The 22,930-nt window shown below is 40.1% G+C and overlaps 2 protein-coding genes across 2 annotated transcripts in view; both read right to left on the bottom strand.

Annotated features, from left to right (window-relative positions):
* The window catches only part of smyd3 (SET and MYND domain containing 3), a 74,761-nt gene extending 73,123 nt beyond the window's left edge, over positions 1-1,638 (bottom strand). The window contains exon 1 of the mRNA XM_069693756.1: positions 1,433-1,638. Coding sequence (XP_069549857.1) covers positions 1,433-1,593 — 161 coding nt within the window. The 5' untranslated portion in view covers positions 1,594-1,638. The remainder of the gene's footprint in view (positions 1-1,432) is intronic.
* Positions 1,639-2,618: 980 nt separating this feature from the next.
* cnsta (consortin, connexin sorting protein a) lies at positions 2,619-22,886 on the bottom strand. Its single transcript, XM_069693736.1, has 13 exons — positions 22,783-22,886; positions 19,279-19,376; positions 18,579-18,980; positions 15,652-16,388; positions 13,833-13,863; positions 12,511-12,597; positions 11,860-11,941; positions 10,619-10,640; positions 9,566-9,632; positions 7,902-8,425; positions 7,342-7,527; positions 5,921-6,074; positions 2,619-5,750 (listed from the first exon to the last, which is right to left on the bottom strand). The coding sequence occupies exons 2-13, from the start codon at positions 19,286-19,288 to the stop codon at positions 5,542-5,544; spliced, it is 2,511 nt and encodes an 836-aa protein (XP_069549837.1). The 5' UTR covers positions 19,289-19,376; positions 22,783-22,886; the 3' UTR covers positions 2,619-5,541.
* Between the last annotated feature and the right edge of the window lie 44 nt (positions 22,887-22,930).

Below are 22,930 nucleotides of genomic sequence, written 5' to 3'. Positions count from 1 at the left end.
TAATTTCATAATATCCCTTATTGAACCATATAAATCTGAACTTTTCAGCTTTTCTACAGTTCTTACACAAGGCACATATGATTGCATCCCAGTGTAAGAAGAGAAGAGGTAACTCTTTCGAATGTAGTACGAGACATTATAAAGAAGTGATCATGCGCTAATAAATTTAACTTTAATGTGAAAATCAGAAGTGGAAATGAGCTACATGTTTATATTCTCCCAGAGGATGTGTGCAACAACTGCTCTTGTTAATCATCTTCCACATGCATACTATATACAGTAATTCACCTGTCATTCACTTTGCAGTCCTTGTACTAGAAATCAGTACTTATCTCTCCTTAGCAGCCTCATCAAATACACACACACACACACACACACACACACACACACACACACACACACACACACACACACACACACACACACACACACACACACACACACACACACACACATCTAATCAGCCTGATGAAGAGGGTTTGGTTTGAGTAGAGAAAACAGCAGCGCTGCTATTAAGCATCCAGCTCGACCACAAATGAGATGAGACAGAGGACACGTCAAGATAGATAGTGGATATACTGTTCATCTCGCATGCAATCAATAAAGACGTAATCCTCTGTCATAGTGTAACGTAACTTTATATGAATATTCTGATGTTGGCTATCAATTAAGAAACGGTTTTGTATTAAAAAAAAAAATAATCCGAAAATATTTGGGTAGTCAAAAAGAAAACAAATCTGTAAAGTTTGAGGCTAAAATATGCTGCAGGGCATCACATTAACCCGTGTAAGGTACTCCGGTGGTAAAACATTGCATGATATCGAGTTGGTTTTGTGGTGTGACCTCATTGACCTGACATGTAAATCAGTTTACATGTGCAACAAGCAGACATTAGAACGGATCATATTGTGCACCAAATAATTGTGCATTATTTCCATACACCCAAAATGTATTATTTGACCACAATTCAGTACCCACACAGAGAACTTCCTTACATTGCCCAAGGGATCTTTTACACTTTTATACCTGCAGGTCATCTCTGTGCAGAAAGAAAATGTTCAGTGAGGTCTCCAGATTATCACGAGCACTGATGAGACTTACACAGAATATCTCACTGTGTTTTGCTGTAGCTGTATTATCAGGTAAGCTTCACAGCCGGCTGGTTCAAATACAAACTTATCTGAACACCACACAGCAGTAAAGGCTTCTCCATCAAGGAGCTTCGCTGCCATCTGGTGGCGAGTTAAATAACTCTGACGTACATTTTAAGTGGCTAAATCAGTCAAATGTCGGTGTGTACTGATGTTTATCTACACTATCCCCACAGAAGGATGACTGGGTCCAGCAGCGACCCGAACTTTACTGTATATTACGCAAAACATCAAGCAGCGTTGTCTTTTCTACAGCATGCTGCTCTGCTAGTCAGTCTTACCGCGTGAAGCAGTGGTGGCAGACTTCTCTCGACATTTTGTTGGACACGCAGCACGCCAGCGGCTCGGCGGAGACCACCAACTCTCCTCTCCTTATCCTGGCCGTTGCCCGCAGACCGTTGCCTATCCCGGGGCTCACAAAACGCTCCAGCCTCGGTGCCATGGTCGCGTTTCCCTCCACATGAACCGGGCAGTGTTTACATCCGCTATTGGACGCTGCGTCATGACGTCACGCTCACGCCCCCGCCCCCTTTTTTACATCACATGTCGCATGTTAAGAAATCATTCAATAGAAAATGTGTAAGAATTAGAGCCAGTGTTGGACTGCTGCATTCCTACTAAATTATGTATTTCCAACAATGTGATCCCTCACTACATGTCACATTTTGTGCCAGATATTCTGACCTGACAAGTTGCCTGATATTTATGAATATATTCTGTAGGCTATAATTGTGAATTTTCAGTAAAGCTGTGGAAGCCTGGGAAAGGACAGAATTCAGTTGTTTTACCAAGAAAGAAATTTTGCATACCCAAATTAAAATCTTCAAATTAGAAAAAAAAAAGCATGTGCTTTTTTTATTTTTTTATTAATAAAGATATATTTGCATCACAAGTCACCAAAACTATACTCACATGGCTGATTTTTGCACAATTTGAATGCATAAAAATCTAATTGGTAATGTATTTGTGTTAGTTTTTAGCTTGTGGAATACCAACTGCAGTGTGCTTATATCCTCCGCGAATCTAAACAGTTTAAGAAACTATTTAGCCCATGGCATACAACATAAAGCTTTTTGTTTATGATTTTGATTGCCCCCAATTTCCACAGCCGTATGTGTAAACTATCATTAATGCTCACTGCTGCCCCAGAATCTGCTACGAGTGATCACAGCTAAACCATATCAGCATCACCTTGCAATTCAGTATCAATACTGAACTGAGTGACTAGAGTCCAGAGAACTCCAAAGAGACGCTGATTTCTTCATCTTGGACACGTCTCTCAGCACCTCAACAGTTCTAATCGGATAAAGCACAACACAAGCAGGTCAGACAAAGTGTAAAAATAAGTCTTTGCAATCTTCACCCTTGAATACCTTCAACTAATGCCACAGTGTGAGTTATAGACTCATCTGTTCCATTAGCACCTGTCTGTGTGGACAAGATCAAGAATGGAGACACACAAACAGCGTTTTTCAAATGGCTTTAACAGGAGACATAAAAGGAAAGAGGTGTTGTTGTTTTTTTTAACAACAACAAAGTAAAAATGTAATTTACTTTATTCTTACAGATTGTAACAAGGCAGAGTTATTCAAACGATCCATAAAATGTCTTTCGGCAGGCCAATAAGTGGTACACTGTACTACTGATCCACACACAAAAATCCAGACTTTTCTTTCATTCATTTCTAATGTTCTGCTGACAACTGGAAATAAGAAATGAGAATACATACATCTGTGTTGTGCTTCCAGATGAGACATGAACAATCTTTGTGTGAGAAAGATGATACTGACAGCAGTAGCATAAACCCACAAATTTCAAATCATCTTCTAATAAGGGAAAATGAATGAAAACAAACAACACGATGGCCTAATGGTGTTCAAAAGAGTTAGGATATTAAATGAGAAATAGAGTCTCTGTCAAAGCCTCCTTAAGAACAATGGTGACATAATAGATGAAAATCCTATAAGATGTATGACGACAACGAAGAAATCAGGAAGAAATCCAACAGAAACCAAAAGATGCATCCGTTTCTTACACTTGACTACCCTAGTATTATAAATAATTAAAATCATCAGCAAGATTAAATAAGAGGTTTTCTGAGTGATCGTCATCTGAACCAGCCAGATGACATGTGCAAATAAAAACAAGAATGAAACCTACTTTTCATTATGTCCTGGAAAATCCTCATATCTCCAACAAATGATCAGGTTTTTGTGAGAAACATGACAGAGAGATAACACTGTTTGATCTTAAACTGGGAATAATCCATAGTTCAGACACTTAAATCGGTCCTCTTTAATAGACCTTTGTTTTCTTTATTTCTTGACAAGTAAGACCTTTTTGAGATATGTGGATTTTCTAGGGCACAACAGCAAATTAAAGAAAAAAGAATATGTTGAAATAACACTTAAAACGCATGGAAACAGAACAAGGCAAAATGTGAGATTAAGCTGAATAATGACCCCATTTACAAAAATTTGCTCTGCAATTAGTAGAAATAAGAGTTAAAGCACTGTTTTGTAAGCCTTTTTCCAGAACACCTGTTTTTCCATTCCCCTCAGTTCCCTCAGACAAAGTCTGTTCAACAGATGTAAACACATTAGACAGCTTTAACAAAAATGGCAAATGTTATCTAGATGACTGTTAAGGAAGACCAAGAGGTGGCAAAATCATTCTCAGCTGCAAAACATTATTTTTGAGAAATCATAAAGAAAACAACACTGACAATCACATAGAGAGGATGATGATGGCCAGAATTCCCCAAAACAGCAAACACAGGCAGACAGTGCTTCAAGTGATCCCATCATCATCATCAAGGAACCCACTGATTACGTACACTGAGTAATTATTGTTTTCAACATTAATGTCAATTTCTCATTCATCATTTTAGTGAAATATTCCACCTGTAGCCACAGTGTTTTCTGTTCAGGTGGTCCGTGCCTCTCAATGTTGTACGAACATCTGGTGGATATGGACATTTTGTTTCTGATGAAATCACATCGAGCCTGCGTTTAGGACCAACAGAAAGATGGCTGTAGAAATATTGCGATATCTTTTAAAAAAAAATTTAAAAAAACGGTACCGGTCTGTACTGTATGTGCAACATGTTAAACATTCCTTTGACAATATATACAGAGGTGCACTGTGTTCCTGTACATGTTGCATATGCTACACAAAGCTAGATCGAGCTCTTTGAAACTCATAAACGGATAGTTTGGACTTTTAGTCTCCAGTGGCAGCCATGTCAGCTCACTGTAAACTCACTGTTAGTAGTTATGCAGAAAAGAGCTGCGACAGGACACTCGGGTCGAATGTGTTCAGGGGGAAAAGCACAAAATAGTATTACAGTTGATAAAGAGCTCATTAGCAACAGCTCAGTGCAAATATAATTCATCAGTAAAAATCACAGTTGTTATATGCAATTAACTTAATTAGCAATTCATTATTTTACCCGATTGAACATATTTTAAGACCGTCTGCCATTAGCAGCTCAGTTATGATTAATACCAAAATAACCCTTCTAATGTATGTTTCCTAACGATATACAGATGCCCCACGTGACACAAAGTTTAACATTAAACGCCAAACATTCATTCAAATGTTTAAGACGTTATTAAGACATCATGTTTCATTCCAAGTAGAAGACCACAAAATAATTTGTTCATTTGAAATTTTTTAAAAAACAACAATAAAAGCAACACTAAGTGGTTGCAGCAGTTTGAAAAATACCCAGTGGGCCTCTTCCCATTTGTGCAGCATGTGTGGAGAGAGCATCTATATGCTCCGTCGTTAATTAACTACACGTTATATGTATATATTTTTTTATTTCTGTGTTTCAGTTGTTTTTATTCCTAACTGAGGGAGCTGATTCTTGAGTCCAGTGAGTCAGTTAGTGTGTATCCAGCCATGTTGGATTTGTCTGCCTGTGACCTTTGATACGCAAGTATCACAGCTCTCAGCTAGTTCAATAGGATACTTTATACACCTTTGGGGTTTCTAAACCTAGAATTTCTGACTTTTTCAAACTGGACAGGGTCGAGAGGGGTGCAGGTCAGTTCTCCCTCTTCTGTTACGAAAAAATGGAAACAGTCTCTCTCTGCCCAGCTTTCCCTTCAAACTCATGTTGGAAAGGGACATCTGACATATGACAGAATGAACCCTGGGATCGTATTCACCGAGCCTTAAAATGCGCTGGAGCAGGCTTACCAATGCCAACTGTATTTGATATAGATGTTCAGCCAATAATTGTCACATACCCCACATAGTAGCAGGGAGGGTCGTGACTGCCTGGCACCATTATCTCAGAAAACATCGTCCCAGGAAGTAGAAGGATTCTGCAGTGATAAACACAAAGACCAGCAGCCCCACGTTGCTGACAAACTGTTTACTGCTATGAGCCAGGAGCAAACCAGTGTTGGATCTGAGTTATCCCGCGCTGTATTTGGCCAATGTAGAAGTCTGCATTCCTGGAGAAGTCCTGACAGACTGAGGACTGGGCATCGCCCAGAGCACAGTAAAGGGCAGTTCCACCTACACTGATCACCACAGTAACCAGACAAAGCAGGAAGAGGAGCAGGCAGGAGTCCCCACCGCCAACCTCTACAGAGACAAATGATGGATGAAGTAGTTAGAGGGAATGTACAATGGAGTAGAATCATACGAGATGTATTTACTATTATGAACAGTGTCGCAGTGGATTGGTAAAGTTGGTGCAGGTTAAGACCGGAGAGATACAAATCTCTAACTGTAAACGGTAAACACAAACATACCATGATCATAGCTGTCATTGGGAACTTTGAAGCGGACGCGTCTTGTGGCAGTGGGTTTTTCTGGTTGGGTCTCTGAACTGGCAGACACACTCACGTTGTCCACACAAACACGGCGTTTCTTCAATATGGAGACCAGGCCAGAGGTGGGAGACGTCTGAGATGCAAAACAAAATAAAAAATAGGGAGATGTTAGGAAGTACAGACACTTATATTAGCATAAACCTAATTTCTGTTTACACCATCAAATCTTATTTGATCTGTTCATCCTCACACCTTACTGTGACAATGATGTGAAGGGAGAGTGTGGAAGGACTTGTTTTACAGCAGGTGAGTCTCACCAGCCCTGTCCACCAGGTGGCAGTACAGCACACAATCAGCAGTACTCAACTTTGAACCTCTCTATCAACATTCCCTCCAACATATTTACAATAGTGCCAAGTACTGCTTCCCTTTAAAAGAAGTTATTTACTTCAGACCTCAAACAATCCAGGGATCAATGGAAAAGTTGTTAAAATACAGTTTACGATGTCAAATGAACTTCGGCCAAACATATTCAGCAACATCTCTGCTTATTGTTACATCATGTAGTAATAATGAGATCATCAGAAAGGGTGTGATTCACCATCAAACTGCTTACAATGTTGAGCTGAGCCACAAAGTTGAAAATGAACGACTGACTTATGACAGATAATTCATTATTAACTCCCAGAATTCCATAAAAGCACTACACATACCATATTCACTCAGTTTGTATTTGTTATATTAAAAAAAACCTTCCAATAGGAAGAATGACTTCTGCACGGACTCACTAGAGAGATCCAAAACAGGGACCCAAAACTACCAAATAACTCCAAGAACAACAGCTCCCGCTTCTTAATCAATATCTGCCTGTGTGTTCTACATCCTGTATTCTCCTAATGCAGAAGAGTTAAATGTCAAATTGGCTTTCATATCTGCAAAACAAATCCACAGTGGGTATTGCGGTGATGGTTAAGTAGTGCCTTTAGGGCTGCTTCATCTCAGAGACATGCTCTCTCTCACAGGCCTAGATGGGCTGATAGAGACAGAAAACCTTAAACGCTCATTGACCTACCAAGTTAAAGTTAACATATTTATATTTATATATATATACATATATATATATATTCAAATCAAACATACTAATTTATATATATATATATATAAATATATATCAAACATATTAATTTATATATATATATATATATAAAAATATATAAATTAGTATGTTTGATTTGAAAAGAAAGACAAATATACACATATATGCAGACACCCATTCATGCAAATATATTAACAAACATCCCAACAAATTAAATGAATGCAAGTGAACTAAGCAGAGCTAAAAAGTCGGACAGCATTACTCTCCCCTCCTCGTCCTGATCAAAGCAGGACAGCGTACACACCTCCTCTACACTGATGAGTTTTGCCATGGTGTCCAGTGAGTGAGCTTCTCTCAAGATGTCAAGTTGGTGTACTTCGTACTCTTCTTCTTCCTCCTCCTCTTCCTCCTCCACACACTGTTCCTGCTGGTTTATATGAGCCTCTGGAGGAAGGTGTGCTTCCTGGTGCAGACAGGGTTTCGCACTCTCCTGCAGAGATAATGGAAGAGTTATAACTCGTATATCAGCTGTGGAGATGGTTATCAGTTTTGTTATTCCACTCTCTACTGTAACACTGTTCAGACTGAAGCCTCTAAAGCTAATTCAGTGGCAGCTGCTTATTTCCTGTGTCTGTTAGCTGTTGTGTGCATAAAAAAATAAGCTGAAACAGAGGAAGTGACAGGTTATATATGGCCAGTAACAAAGGTTTATCATGAAAACAGAGGAAGTGAGCATGAGCTGTAACAGGCACCATAGAAAAACCAAAAACGATATCCTGTTATTAGTGATACTTTATATTTACTTTAATTTGTTTCTTAAAACAACTCAGAGTATTTTAGGAAGCTCAAAAATATAATATATACCTGGGTCTCCTCCTGAGCTAAAGCATCCAGATGCAGCTGTTCTGCCTCCACCTCTGCCCCACAGACCAGAGTCTCCACTGAGCAAGCTTTCTGATAAAAAGGATTGTTAGTTTTCTTCTGCTTCTCATCCCCCTCTTCTTCCTCTCCCTCATCTTCCATCTCCAAATCCTCTGCTGCCTCCTCCACTTTCTTTTTTGCCACCTTTTCCTGTGCTGAACCTAAATCTTCTTCCTGCTGCTCTGCAGACTTGGACTGATCCATTCCTTCAGCTGTAGAGGGGTGCGGCCCATTTCCTGTGACTGAGATGGTGTATACTACCCCTCCTTCTGCCTCTTCTCTCTCTCTGTCCTTCCCTTGATTGTCAGTCAGCTGATCTCCATGGAAACCGTCCCTCCCCTCTAATTCCCTGTCAGGGTTTTCTGAGACCTCGGGGGAATTGAGCCTGTCAGATAAATTAATGGAGGGTATAACTGGACAAGAGGAGTCTTTGGCTTGATGCTCCATCCGTCCTTCAACCTGATGGGCTGGATGAAAGAACATAGAAACAGTTTTAAGCAGAAAATATAGAGACTTGGTCAAAACCAACAGATGTCCATAAGACAGGGCTAAACACTCTCAAGATGGCGTTTACTCAAAGTTATTCCACTCTACGTTAGTCTATGTGGGCCTTACTTTCCTTGTTTGTGACTAGAATTATTATAAATGCTGTCCAGTGAATTATTTATTAAAGGCAGAGAAAACTTCTCCTTAACTCAAACTCAAAATCCTCAACAGACAAATATAAAAACACTTGAAATACGTCTTTTCAGCACAGTTGTATTCAATGTAAAGGAATCTACCAGCATCGGATTTTGCTGCATTAAACTTGTGCGCATGCAGTATTAGTTTCTTCAACTATACAACCGCCAACCAGAAAAAGGCAAACCTCTCCTGTATAAAGACATCTTTTGACAGCACCCATATTTTCCATGTTGTGTCAAACACATCCTAAACAATATGTGGTATTTCTGTAGTGGAAGCCAAGCAAAGTAAATAAGATGAGTCTGAGCAACACAAAAGTGCCAAGTAAACCTTGAAAGGGAATTTTTACATTTGCGTGCTGTTTTGCTGACAGGACATATTCATGCAGTCTTTTCGTGAGACTGCTAACTGCACTGACTCTCAAGTGTCTACTGTTGAGCAACACCACCAGTGAACAACACATACATTAAACAGGTTTTCTTGATCTGATAACAAAATCCTTAGCCATGCAGTCCATCACCTTTCTAAGTGTGTGTATAGCCACAGTTGTCGAGGTAAAACTAATCGTCACTATGTCCTGTCTCTCTCTTCAACAGTATGACACAAGAAAACTACTGAAGGTCTGCATTTCTCACCTTATTCCTCTGGTTCATCAATTTAGCCAAAGTCCAAAACTGAGGTCTTTTAAACCACTCACATGTACACAATATGGAGTACAACTACCATTTAACCACCCCTAACTTTGGTCTAAGGTCTTATCAAGTAAACATTTCAGTAACAACAGCCACAATTTCCAATGATTAAACTTTTAATAAAACAAATATCAGCTTTCAGCAGCATACCAGTGATTGTGCATACCTTGGTCTAATAACTACCAACAGAACATATATCACATGATATCCAAGCAGTTTGCAGTCACTCACCTGAGGTAGATGAAGGCAGTGCACCACATTCTTCAAATGTAGGTCTCAAAAGGTCCACAGATGTACGCTGTACAAACACACACACACACACACACACACACACACACACACACACACACACACAAATAAACTATCTGCAGACATTAAGGGCCGGGTATCGCTGGGTAAATCATTTTTGATACGGGTAGCAATACCTTCACTTTGATACCAGTTCCTGAACAAACCTTTTTAATATCAATTTTATATTAAAAACAGTTTAACAAAACGAGAATTTAATTATCAAACATTACTGTATAAAGTGTTCATGCAGCTTAGAGGGGGAGAGTGTAAACAAGATTACACTATTCTGTAACAACAATTTACAGATGTGCCCTAAACGCCTCATATGCAGGCTGTTGGGAGGCGCTAGAATTTATAGATGTTTCCTAAACGGCTTACAAAGAGCCTGATGTGGCTAGTTGGCCTCCAGTCACTGCAGCAAACACTATTCACACAGGTATGCAGCCAAAAAAGTAGTTTGAATTAAGTCATCCTGATGTAAGAATTACTTGAGTTGAAACCGAGTGAGTCTTTCTACGTGGACATGCCGCCCAAGAAGAGCCTATGTATGCAAGTGCTGCATTGGTTCACTGACGCAGGTGAGATTTACTCCTATGTAAACGTAGCAAAAATTATGCTCACTAAAACTGAAATGTGTGGATGTAGCCTAAGTATCAAAATTTGGTATCAAATCACGAGGACATTTTCAACAGAGCTTGGTATCAAAACAATTTGGTCAATGCCATAAAGGTATTAAAATTTGGTGGATAATCCTATTGACATATACTACCACATTTATGTACACTACATGGTTTAATAATGTGTAAGTTACAAACTGCTAAAGAAAGAATTGCAGTTTAGTTCATTGCCCTGGATAAAATAAATATTTTACATGCAACACATAAACATGATATCATTCCCCTGAAATGACAAATACACAGTGACTCTGCTTTAGCTTAAATGTAAGTTCATTCTCCCGCTGTCACACACACCAAAAAAATACAAATGTCTTACCTCAGCATCTCTAGTCCTTGGTCTATAAACAGAAGAAAGAAAGAGAGAAAGTGTGAGACGGTGAGAGTATAGAAGGTCCACTCTTGGTTTTAGTAAATGAAGACGCAAAAGATGGGTGACCCTCCTCTACTCTCCCAATCTAATATTAGCCCGGACACATTTCCCAGGCTATTACAACGTGTATGTGAGTGTGAGTCAGTGTGGGCATGTGCATGAGCTTGGGGCAAAGGTGTGTGTGTGTGTGTGTGTGTGTGTGTGTGTGTGTGTGTGTGTGTGTGTGTGTGTGTGTGTGTGTGTGTGTGTGTGTGTGTGTGTGTGTGTGTGTGTGTGTGTGTGTGTGTGTGTGTGTGTGTGTGTGTGAGTTAAGCAAAGTGAAACCTTAGCAGTCTGATGGCTCAAATGTCTGAAAGTGCAGCAGCAGCAGCTAAGGGCCATATGTTTTAACTATCACTGCAGGGCTCATACACACTAAGATATACATGCTCACAGTCATAGATACAAACAAACACACACACACACACACACACACACACACACACACACACACACACACACACACACACACACACACACACACACACACACACATCTGAACATGAGAAAGCAGAATGTGCATGTGTGTATGATGTGAAAGGGCGAGTGTCTGGCAGGTAAACTACACGGAGGACTTCCTATTAAATATTGAAAAATGCCAAGACGGGCTTCACTTGACTATTTAGTGACCCTTGCATGAGCACACCCACAACAGACACATTCCACACACTCCTCGCTAAACAACGAGCACACACACACACACACACAAGTACACACGCACACTATCGTAAACGATCAGAAAATAATAATGGGTACATTTGATTTGCAGGCAGCTGATTATTGTGTTGTGAAATTATGTACAATAGTTTTGGGGTTTTCAAATATATGATGAAGCTAAGCGTCATGATCTTCACTTCTTCTAGACCTCCTGGCAAAATCAAATTAATATTGACCTTTTTGTCTTATTCTGCACAAGATAGTTAACAAGCATATTTCCCTAAATGTTGGGCTGTGGTTCAACAAATTGCAAGTTTCTCGAAATGTACTCATTTCAGAAAATCTAGTACATTATGGTATAGTATCTAGTTTAAGAGCCATTAAATAAAAAAATGCAAAAGAAAAAAAGTACATGTCAAGAATTCTCTTTCACTCACTCACACACACACACACACACGCACGCACACACACGCACACGCACGCACACTTACCGGCTGTGCGTCTGGCAGATCTGTTTGAGAGTGTCCAGATGTTGGGTTGCCAGGTGAGAGGACGTCCTTCTACACTGACTCTCTAAGAAGGACACAGAGAGACAGAGTTAGATCAGAACATGGTTCTATCTGTGAGGAGCTGAGCTCCCCTGTAAAACAAAGAAATGCAATCCAGGTCCATAATCCTAATTGTTAACTGATGGCATTTGTATATGATCACTGGAACTACATGAGATACGTATTACCAGGCTCCAACAGATCACCACAGTGTGGCTGCAGTCACTCTGTGGAGGTGTTTTATGCCTGAAGGTTGTGCATGCGGGTACATGCAGTGACAAATATGATATTCAGTAATGCAGCAACCTCTCAGTACGTGCATTAAAATAAAAATCACGTGTACTGTACTTCCAGAGTACATTTCCTGCTAGTTAAGTTTGTAGGCAGAATAGAAATGTTTATAATCATGTTATATTATAAATATTATAGGATCTTGTTACATAGGCAACAAAAAAGAAAAAAACTATGCTAAATTACATGTCCATGTGTGGCGTGTGTGTGCTGTGTGCTGTGTGTGTGTGTGTGTGTGTGTGTGTGTGTGTGTGTGTGTGTGTGTGTGTGTGTGTGTGTGTGTGTGTGTGTGCTGCGCGTTACCCCACTGCTCTTCAAGGCCATTCAGGTTGTCCAATACTCTCTGGTGATAGAGTCTCTCTAGTTGGATGCACCACAAAGCCCGCTGGTCTGAACACCACAGGTTAAGAAACACACACATACACCACACCAGGCCAGAGAACTGTTTACTGTAGAAGCTTCAAAACTGTATCAAATCTGTATCAATCTTGGCTCAATAGCCAATCACAGACCAATAGAGGCAGAAGTGAGTCTGAAGAAATGGAGGACCAAGACAGAAAGAGTGAAGAGGAGAGAAGGGAGGAGAGGAAGGCCAAAAGAGGAAAAGCGCTCTCGGATGCAATCTCATGTTTATGGATATAAGCAGCCAAAATACAATCCTTCTTTGACATAGCTCAATGCTTTCTCTCTCTCACCAACCCCTTCTACATGCATGAGATAGCTAAGCTAGCTTTCCCTTCTCTTTGACTCTTTCATTTCTTCCCTCCCACTGTCTCTCTCCTCTGATTAACCCTCCCATTCTTTCTCTTGCTTGCTCTCCTTTTTCCCTTTCATGCATCTCTATCCCTTTCTTGTACTCTGTTTATACTTGATCATTGGCAAGTGCATTTGTATGAGAGTGTTTCTTTCAATAAGTGTTCAATAAGTAAGTTGCACAAAGTCAACATATCTGTTCACAAATAGAGGCCAGTGGTGTTCTCAATGAACCACAAGGAACTCTCATGGTACAAAGAACATTTTTGATTGTTCAACAAATAAAAAGTTCAACTGTTTGGCATCATTGCATTTCACGAAAAGTGATTTTTATGTTCCTCAAAAATGTCATAATAGATTAAACCAGTGAATGACTTTGTTGATATCATCATCATCATCATCATCGTGCAATCTTTCCTCATCTAACAAATGGTTTGTATTGGTAACACAGCAGTAGTTTCCATTGCTGTTATGTCATTAAGGCAAACGATAGTTTTAATCTTAGAAACCATCTACTCTTCTTTCTTTCTGCATCTCCACCTTGTGAGCCTCTGGGTGTTCTGTAAAAGCCAGCCCAGATTTTAGCACTTTTTCTCTCTCTCTCTGTTTCTTGGTCTTTGTGCTCTCCTTATCTATTTTCTATTTTCCTTGTTCACTTTTCTCTTTGTGCAAGGTCCTTTTATTGCTCATCCACTTTTATTTTCACCAGGTCTCTTCTATTTATTCTTTCTTGGCTCTTTTAAAAAACTTTAACTCGAAAGGCAGTGAGGCGTTAATGCATCCGCTGTATCTTTACTGCAACGCGAAAGAAACACACACAAGTAGCCGTAATCAGCACACAGACACACACATGCTGACAGGGTCAAAGATACAGTCTTTCTGAAGGACAAAGGCCTCAGCAATCTGCAGAGAAATAGAGAGATTATCATTTTTAATAAAGTGCATGTGCGCTTTTATGCCATTAGTTGTCACAGAGGAATTAGGGAAACTGAAATTACTGAAACTAATCCCCATGTCGAGTGGGTTGTTCCTAAACACGACACAAAACAAAGAAAGGAGGTTGAAAAAATATACCAACATGGCACGCAGTGACATCACACTGAAAAAGAGTAACTGTACAACTACAGCTGCAGTGACTTCTATAATCATTAACCATGACAGAAATAACTTCATCTGATCTCTGAGACATGATACAGCAGGTAAGCTGTTAAGTCAAGTGAAAATAAGAGTGAGAGTGAAAAGAAAGACAGCAAGAAGGAAAAAAAAAGAGAGACCAGGGTGGACACTCTACCTCTTTTCAGCAAGTGTGGCTTTCATGTTGTTCAGCTGATCACAGAATAGGAGAAGTGTGTGTACAATAGAGAGAGAGAGAGAGAGAGAGAGAGAGAGAGAGAGAGAGAGAGAGAGAGAGAGAGAGAGAGAGAGAGAGAGGAGGAGGAGGAGGAGGAGGAGGAAAGGAGGACACAAAAGGCTCTCGCATTTCTAATGAGGTGAAGGGTGGTGACAACTGAGTAACCTTTCTTGGTAACTGCACTGACAGTTTAGACATAAAGTTGGAAAGACAAGTCTTAAGTTGTTGTTTTTTTCACTATAATTAACCATCTGTTACACCACATAAAATGCAAATGAACATAAAAAAAAATACAGTTCAATTTCATTTGACTTTATTGTGAAGTACGTTTCACGTATTCAGTTTTGAAAATATGTAAAGTGTAGTTTTTGCTTTGTTTTCATATGTGATGTGTGATACATTATGCTATTTCACGTCCAAGTAAAAGCTTTTAAAATATGGCTGAAGCTGAAAAACAGGATCTTTGTCATCGAGTCATCTATGAGGTGAAGTACAGCACGTCTGTCTGTCACTCTCTCTTTCTGGTGCAGACTTTAGACTCACTGGTTTCTTCTGTTGGTTGTCCAACAATTCATATTTATGCTAATTACAACTAAAATGACTGTTCTATTATTTGTCTTTACTCACTTAGTCATTACAACCACATGACTGATGAATATTTATGAAAAATCTAATTGTGCAAATATGTTTTGAAAGCACCAATAGTCATCACTACAGAACTGTTACAATAATATAATAATAATAACATTGAGGTATTTGGTAAAAAATACTGTGATATTTGAATTTGTCAACAGTCCACGCCTTACTTTTTTTCCCCACACACTGCCAAAAACATGATGTTGTAAAGACCCCTCTTTTGACAAGAGTAACCACAACTCACCATCCTAAATGCCATATCATTATGTACAGTATTCAAGCAAGATGTTTGTGGGAAAATGTGTCAGAAATTGCACCCCATGCTGTCTTTTTCCACACATACACACCTGTTTGCCTGCAAGTAAGCATAGGTCAGGTGTGCCTGATGCAGGGATGTACAAATCAAAGTGGCAGAAATATTCACACACCTTAAAACATGCGTGTTCAGTCATGCAGGGCTGTGGGTGAGAGAGGAACGAGCACACAAACTGAGGGTACATGTTCCCTGTGTAGCGTGTTTGTGTGTGGAGACACTGAAGACACCCATGCCTCAGGGTACAAAGTGCCGTTCTGATTATGAGGTCGAGTGGATAACTGGGATTTAATAACCAGTGTTTGAGCAAGAGTTTAAAGAGACAGCAGAGTGTCTGTTCAAATGCGTGACTGACAGAATCAACATGTGCTTGATATAACAGAAAGGTTACCTGGTGAAGGTACTGTGGAAGGTGGGTGTCGTCTCCTCTTTGTGCCAGCTGCTCGAGTGTCTGTAGCAGGGCATGGCTCGGAACAGGCCCTGTGGCGCAGGTGGAGACTGACAAACACGTGGTCACTGGAGTGGATGTCGTGTTTGCCCAATTTGAGGACGCAGGTCCTGTGGTGGAAGTGGGCTCTGCACCTGTAGTTGTAGGCGCTGTGGCGAAGGGAGCAGGTTCTGCTGTTGCACTCGCAGAAGTGGAAGCATTGGAAGTGTCGGGCCTTGTTAATGCAATAAATGGAAATATCTCTGCAGTTGAGGTGATAGATCCTGCATATGAACAGGCAGACCCTTGGGTACATGTGGTACCACAGTTGAGGACTGGCTCTGGGGATGAGGTAAACTGTTCTGTTGAGGAGTTTGGAGTTTTTGCTGTCTTGTCAGTAACTTCTGTGATACATGTAGGCCCAGCTGGGCTGGTAGGCCGTGTGCCTGAGGTTGTAGCTTGTGAAGTAGAATCTATGAGTCCTGTGGTGAAGGTAGGTCCATGTGCGCATGTCATGGACCCTGTGGTAGAGGCACCTGATCCAGTGTTGGAGATATGAGAGTCCACTTCAGCACCACTCTGGCTCGGTGCCACTGAACTGATGGGGTGTACAGTTTCTGGACTGACCACTGGAATGACAGGGGACGTCGGCTCTGGACTGGTCCCAGGGCTAAAAGAACATGCAGTCTCCAACAGACTGCCTACGGAGGGAAAGACAGACAGCAGCAAACAGAAAGAGAGATGAGGGAAAACATACCATGCCTGGGGCACCACAAATGTGCAAATCTGTATTTAAATCAAATCAACTTTTTCTCCAAAGAAGCAAAATAATTGTGAGCACATAGTTGTACACAAAAACACAGTAATGTTTCCATCTCTTCAGAGGGCATTCACTTATTTGAGACGTATACTAACCCCAACCACTAATACACCCTCACATTCAATAATTTACATCATGGCGACTGATAATTCACCACAATGTGACTATATATAGAAATTTATGTCCCCACAACTTAACTAAATTAACATAATCATCAACATAATTAAATGTATTAATCTATTAAACTTTTAGGAGTAAATATGATCTTTCTTTATGTATTTTCTCAATGGATGAACATCCTCATACTAAGGTTTTCTTGTAGTTATGTTCCAATCAATGCTGACTGCTGCCTTTCCTCGCGTTGATTATATCAATTACTAATTGGTTCCTCAGGTATGTGAACTATGAAACCCTGGCTGTCTGAATCTCTGTTTGTGAGACTTCAGAGTCACTGCTGTTCCAAACATGTTCAGTCATGGCGTTGACTGCTTATTTCACTTATGATATAGCACATAAAAACACTATATTGATATATCAACAAGGTGAAAAACTTGATTTTAACTAGAGGGTTGGTGGAAAAGGTGCTGAGCCAACATTTTCACGGTTGCTCCTACATTTCTTACCAACACACAGGTGTTTGTGTATGTCTCCAAATGTAGATGTGAACTATTGAGCTCTAAGCTGGTTTTATTTAGTTTTGAAATGCTGACACAGCGTTACAGTTTACCAGTGCCAGAAACTTGGACTGCACTTGTGTTTTTTTCTAGTCTATAAATTGTCTGATTTGCTCGACTAAATGTTTTTGCTTTCTGGTCCTAAGTGTCTTCTGTCAATCTATTCTTCTCCTCAAATTCATTTTCTCCCTTTCACTCTACACACGGCTCCACTACAAATGATTTCTGTTTCCCACGGACATCACAATGATGTGCTGAGTACTTAAAACACACAAAAGGCATCCAAAAGGTGAGTAATCTAGACTTTGAGCCGAATGTTGGCCTTTAGTACACTGACGCTTGTTTAACTAAAACAGTTATGCAGTGAAAGCTAACATTTAAAAATTTCATAGCAAGAGTCCATCTCAAAACAAACTATATTAATATTACTGTCTCTCAAAGTTTCAAACTGGCAAACTCATATTTTAATTGCAAGTTAATTATTAATTAACAAATTAATTATGTTTGCTTCATTGCACAAATTATTAAACTATTATTTTTAACATACTTCTTTGTACATGTCAGATTGTTTACTGGAATCTTATTTTTATCCATTTTCTACATAGCCTAAAACAAAAAACAACAACTTCCTAATGAATGTCAGCAGTTTTTACAGTGGCTCCAAAATAGGTTGGTATGAACAAATTACTGGATGTAGTGTTAGCTGTTGTTTGTTGTTTTGGAAGTAAATATTAATTTACATGTCCAGGTTGTAAATTTGGGTTTAAGAGTGTTTATTCCATCCACCTGAATTATTTGAAGCTCCGCTCATCAACATTTTTTATGCTGAGTCCAATGACAACATGTGATGTAAAAGGGGTCGCTGCTGGTGAAAATCGTCACACTTCTGTGGAGCACTACAGAGCTCATTGTTTCTGTTTTAGCACCTGCAAAATCTCTGTAGTCACTCACTCACTATCAGCAGCTTTGTTTGCAGCAACAGCAAGCTGCTGTTTAAATTGACTGATAAACCCACTGTATGCAACCACCACAGTGACGAATGACAAAGTTAGTGACTAGATGGTGAAAGCTGAGGATGCTATTCTCAGGAGTCCAAAACAGAAGAAAAAAAAAACAGAAAAAAAAAAAAAGACAAATTTCCACACAAGAAACTCCACATGAATCCTGTTGCTCTGTGTCTGCTAGATGTGTGAATTAGTAACTGTCCGCCAAAACTACTTCAATATGCTAAGCTGTGTATGTAGCATATGTAGTATGCATGTAAATGGCTGGTGACTCTGTGTTCTGCTGTCCCCACATGGCCAAACAAGCAGTCATTATTTCAAAAAGTAAAATGTAAAGATTTGAAACAGTGTACTTTTTTTTTTTATGTATAAAAGTCTTTTTGTGTCACCCACCAGTTTCTGAATAGGAGGAGTCGGTCATGGGAGTGTCTGGGGACTGGCAGCGAATTAAACAACTTGACTCCTCCGATTCTTCCTCCTCTTCTTCCTTCATCACTTCATCAATGTCTTCTTCCTCATCCTCCTCTCTGCTTCGTCCACCATTTCCCTCCTTTCCGTGTCCCACCTCCTCCTGCTCCTTCCCATTGTTGTAGAGAGTTGTTTTTTGGATGAGGCCACACCTTCCTCCCTCCTCATTTTGTGAAGGAGGGTGACTTTGAGTCTGTGGGAGGGTGTTTGTCTCGTTGAGGTTTCGAGTTTGGGCAGTGAGAGCTTCAGGGGTGGGTAGGTTATCACAGAGGTCAACCCCACCAACACAAACCTGTGACATTACTTTCCCCTCCCCCTCAAACTGACCTGAAGATGAAAGGCAAAACCAAATATTAAAGTAAGAACTGCAGGGAACCAATGAATTCTTGTACAGCATATAAGTTTTTCAGCCAACTTTGACTCTTTAATTACAAGTCAGACTGTCAGCTGCAACTTGAGACAACAGCGTAGAAAAAACACAGCCTTCGTCATTCTCAACTGCTGTTGTTTACACTGTAAATCTCATCCAATTCTTCTTCTTTTTTTTATTGTGGTTTTGAGGCTGCTGTACTTGTTTGCAGTTATATCTTGTATTAAACGTTAGGTAAATTTAAACATTCATCACCATGATCCATTGGGCTCCACCCTGACAATGTTTGTCCTCTCAGCTTAAAGGTCGGTGCCGCCTGTTAGACAAGCTTTCCTTTAAACACTTCCTCAAGCCTGCGGAGATACGAGGGAATAAAACAGAGAACAGGCAGACGTAAATGTCAGAAAGTAAGAGAAACACCGACAGTTAAATTCCACTTAGAGACGACAGTGAGATCGAGAAAGAAAGAAACACAAAACAAGTTTGACTGCATTCCCAAACTGTCAAATAAATCCGCAGGCTTAAAGAGATCATAAAAATGCAAATCAGAGTACGTAGGTCGCAAAAATCCTACCAACATCATGTAATGCAGTGGAATACTTTTGCATACACAAACCAATGTCGTCAAGGTTATAAGACTGAGATTAGACTTTATGAGGATTTTGGAACACTTCCACTAACTCTTCATACACAAACCTGACAAATACACAGAAAAACTACTAAAACGGAAAGCTTTGTAAAAGTCCTAAAGCAGTAAGACACCACTGACAACACTGCACAGTGTTGCTAAAGATAAATAGTGTCCTGTAACTTCTCTTTAAATAACGAGTCAATATCTTCATACCCAGAAGAATAACGCTCAGATAAAAATGTAACGAGGAAATTATTAAGATTGAGGTTTAAAATTTCACAACATTTTGTAATTTGATTGAGAATAGTTTTTGGAAAACCACTAAAGCAACAACAGAGACGTGAAGAGCAGGCAAGAACAGGGAGAAATATTGACACTAAGAGTTACAAGTTGGATGAGGTGATGACGATTAATTATGGAAGGATTTATGACATCAGAAGAGAAGTAGCAGTGACTCTTCACTATGTGAACCCAGAGTAGAAAAGAAAAGGTTGAATTTTACAGATTGACATGCAATAAATCTTATTTTCTACCTCATTTACATACATAATGCAAAAAGACTTATAAACCACCACACAGTGTAATCTAAAACAACATTAACACAACAAATGGCCTCAGAAATCATTGATTAGTTAATCTTCCTCTGACAGTGTTAATGTTATAAGCGTTTAAAAGAGGAGTTATTGACGGGCCGATCCGCTGAACTAGATTGTGCAGGTGTACAAACTGGTAAATCAGTTTGCAGTGTAAATCAATACTATAACTTTTACTGCCTTTATTATGTCAACATGTTGACTTACAAAAATCTATTGTTTGCTTTTGTAAGGCTGTTTTGTCATGTTATGAATACAAATAGTTGAATATTCTGCAAATGACAAAGCTGGTAATGCTTCCAAAAACCCAGACGTGCCTTAACCTTTCTGTTTGGCATTTATTTTCCCTGCAAGCTCCATATAACTAATGTCTGGACATTAACTATACTGTCCGATGTCAAAATAGGGAGTCTGCATTCAAATTCTGTGAGACAAAAGTTATTAAGGGCATAAGTATGACCCACATTTTTAAAAGATATTTATCAATATCAACATATCTTTATTATATTCATACACATGTGGAACTGATATTTTATCATCAACTAATTAAATAAGTGTTTTGGTTTTTTTTGTATAATCTCCCATGTAAAATGTGCTTCCCTCACTCAATAACAAAGAAACTAAATATACAAGTGACTCCCCATCGCACTAACTCGGCTCCAGGTCACTTGCTGTAATATGCATAACCGTAAGACCCCAACAGGGATTTAACATACTAAACACTTTACTGGTGATATTTTGACTCTGTAATATAATAAACTCTACATCCTCCACAAACACTCAGATCCAGGCTAATGAAATTGGTATCTCAGAGGAGAGAGGCCGTCCTGGTTTCCTGCAGCACTGAGCTAATTGTTCTTCGTGTAACCCTGTACTGCCTCGACAAAGCCCCCACATTAAAAGATTTAAAAGAGGAACGCCACCACGAACACACCAAGCAAAGCTTTGGTTCCGTGTCCATATTCTTATTAAAATTCCTTATGGACATTTGTGACAAAGATACGGTAACACATAAGTGTCCCGGAGAATTACCTCGGGAGACGAGGCCGTGAACAAATCAGCACTGACGACTGCTCTCTCCAAAGGGAATGAAAACCTATAACCAACTAAAGCTGTAACCACCTCGTCTCTATGTTGCATAAGCTCAATATATTTTACCGAGACAACACTTTATGTACAGGAAGAAAAATCTGCTTTCCTTCTCCTATAATAGAAATAATAATAATAGGAAAAATCCTAAATATCACTGAGATACAAACAAAACTATGCATGGGATAGGACACTGTTTTGTACAGTCTATTCATAATTACTTAGTCCAAGCTCTGGATGTCCCTCGGGGACAGAAACAGTCCCACAACATGACAAAACTGTGACGTTACAGCTTACACAACATCAACCTCTAAATCACAGACGGGTGGTACAGCACCTGTCAAAGGTGCTTCTTCTGTCCACGGTTGTTTTTTTTTTTTTTGTTTTTTTTTAAATCTAACGTATCCTTTAATGTCCCCTCTCCCACTGAGCCATCTGTCCATACAACCATCTATCCTCTCCTCTTTTAGTCGGCGCCTGGTCCACAGGGGGCCATTAATAATAAAAGACAGAAGAAGGGACAAACGGTGAAGTCAGCCAAAAGGACAAACACTTGAGGTAGATGACGAAAGTGACCCCGGACCTGTCCTTTGAGAGGCCGCTGCGAAAGACCCGAGACAGACAGCAGAGCAGCTGACGGGAACAAAGCTGGAAACAACGTCTCACGAACTAAGACGCAGACTTACTGTGGGACATGCAGGCTGCCATTAATAGTTATATGAACAAGTCATTACACCCTCATCATTCAGACATATTGGTCTTTGCTCGTCTTCACTTTAGGCCATCGAGTCTCTTTAGCTAAAGCCACGCTGTATGTTTCAAGTACAGTAACTAACGTAAGCAACGTAGCTCCAAAACAAAAGTTAAAGTTGAAGCTACGTTCACAAAATACATTTAATGTTCGCATGAAAAAAAAAACCTCAAGTCGACGAGCTGACAGAAAGCACACATGCAGCGTCAGCAGGACCGACCGTCACTTCCCCATTACAACATTGATTTGGTCAAAGTGGGTTAGTATCTGTTACATGGCTCATTATCGTGTGGTTTGCTCGGTTTGATGAGAAGCTGGCTCCCGAAGCTGCACATGAGCTCCCTCACGTTTTAAAACGGCGTCAATTTTGGATGTTAAAGCTTCTTGACGAGGCTCGTGCTTCTTCACCCAAATCGCTAGAAAACGCCCGAGACGAGCTGCCAGCTAAATCGTTCGTGTTAAAACAGCTGACTGTCGTTGATACCTGACGTCAGGTCATGTCACCGGTCTGTCGCGTCTGACCCGCGACATGATTCATGTGTGTGTTGCCGCGAAGCTAACGTGAGCTAACGCGGTGAAAACATCTGGCCGGCACGTCGCGTGTGAACCTTTGAAATATACACTTACACATCTCCGGGACGTCACCGGACCTTCAGACCTGCCGCGACACACGAGAGAGAGAAAACGGTACTTACGGCTGGAAAAGGGCGTCGGAACGAAGAGTGGAGCATCCGACACCTTTGCTGGAGATGTTGTTGTGAGGACTGGATATGAAACCCGGGCAGCCGGGGGGGTCGTTGTTACCGCTGTCATCGGGCCTGTGCTGTTTGACACGAGGTCCAC

This window comes from Brachyistius frenatus, unplaced genomic scaffold (assembly GCF_029030835.1).
Source record: "Brachyistius frenatus isolate BFR_SWC_R1_liver_20210118 unplaced genomic scaffold, ASM2903083v1 Contig_15, whole genome shotgun sequence".
Classification (NCBI taxonomy): Eukaryota; Metazoa; Chordata; class Actinopteri; family Embiotocidae; genus Brachyistius; species Brachyistius frenatus.
Note: the sequence above shows the minus strand (reverse complement) of the source record. Positions and strands in the feature narration are given on the sequence as shown.

What these genes read in the sequence shown, in the direction of transcription:
- cnsta (XM_069693736.1), bottom strand. An exon ending in TGGCCTTGAAGAGCAGTGGG is followed by an intron (nt 11,942 to 12,510) that starts GTAACGCGCAGC and finishes TGTCCTTCTTAG; the next exon opens with AGAGTCAGTGTAGAAGGACG. An exon ending in ATCTGCCAGACGCACAGCCG is followed by an intron (nt 10,641 to 11,859) that starts GTAAGTGTGCGT and finishes TTCTGTTTATAG; the next exon opens with ACCAAGGACTAGAGATGCTG.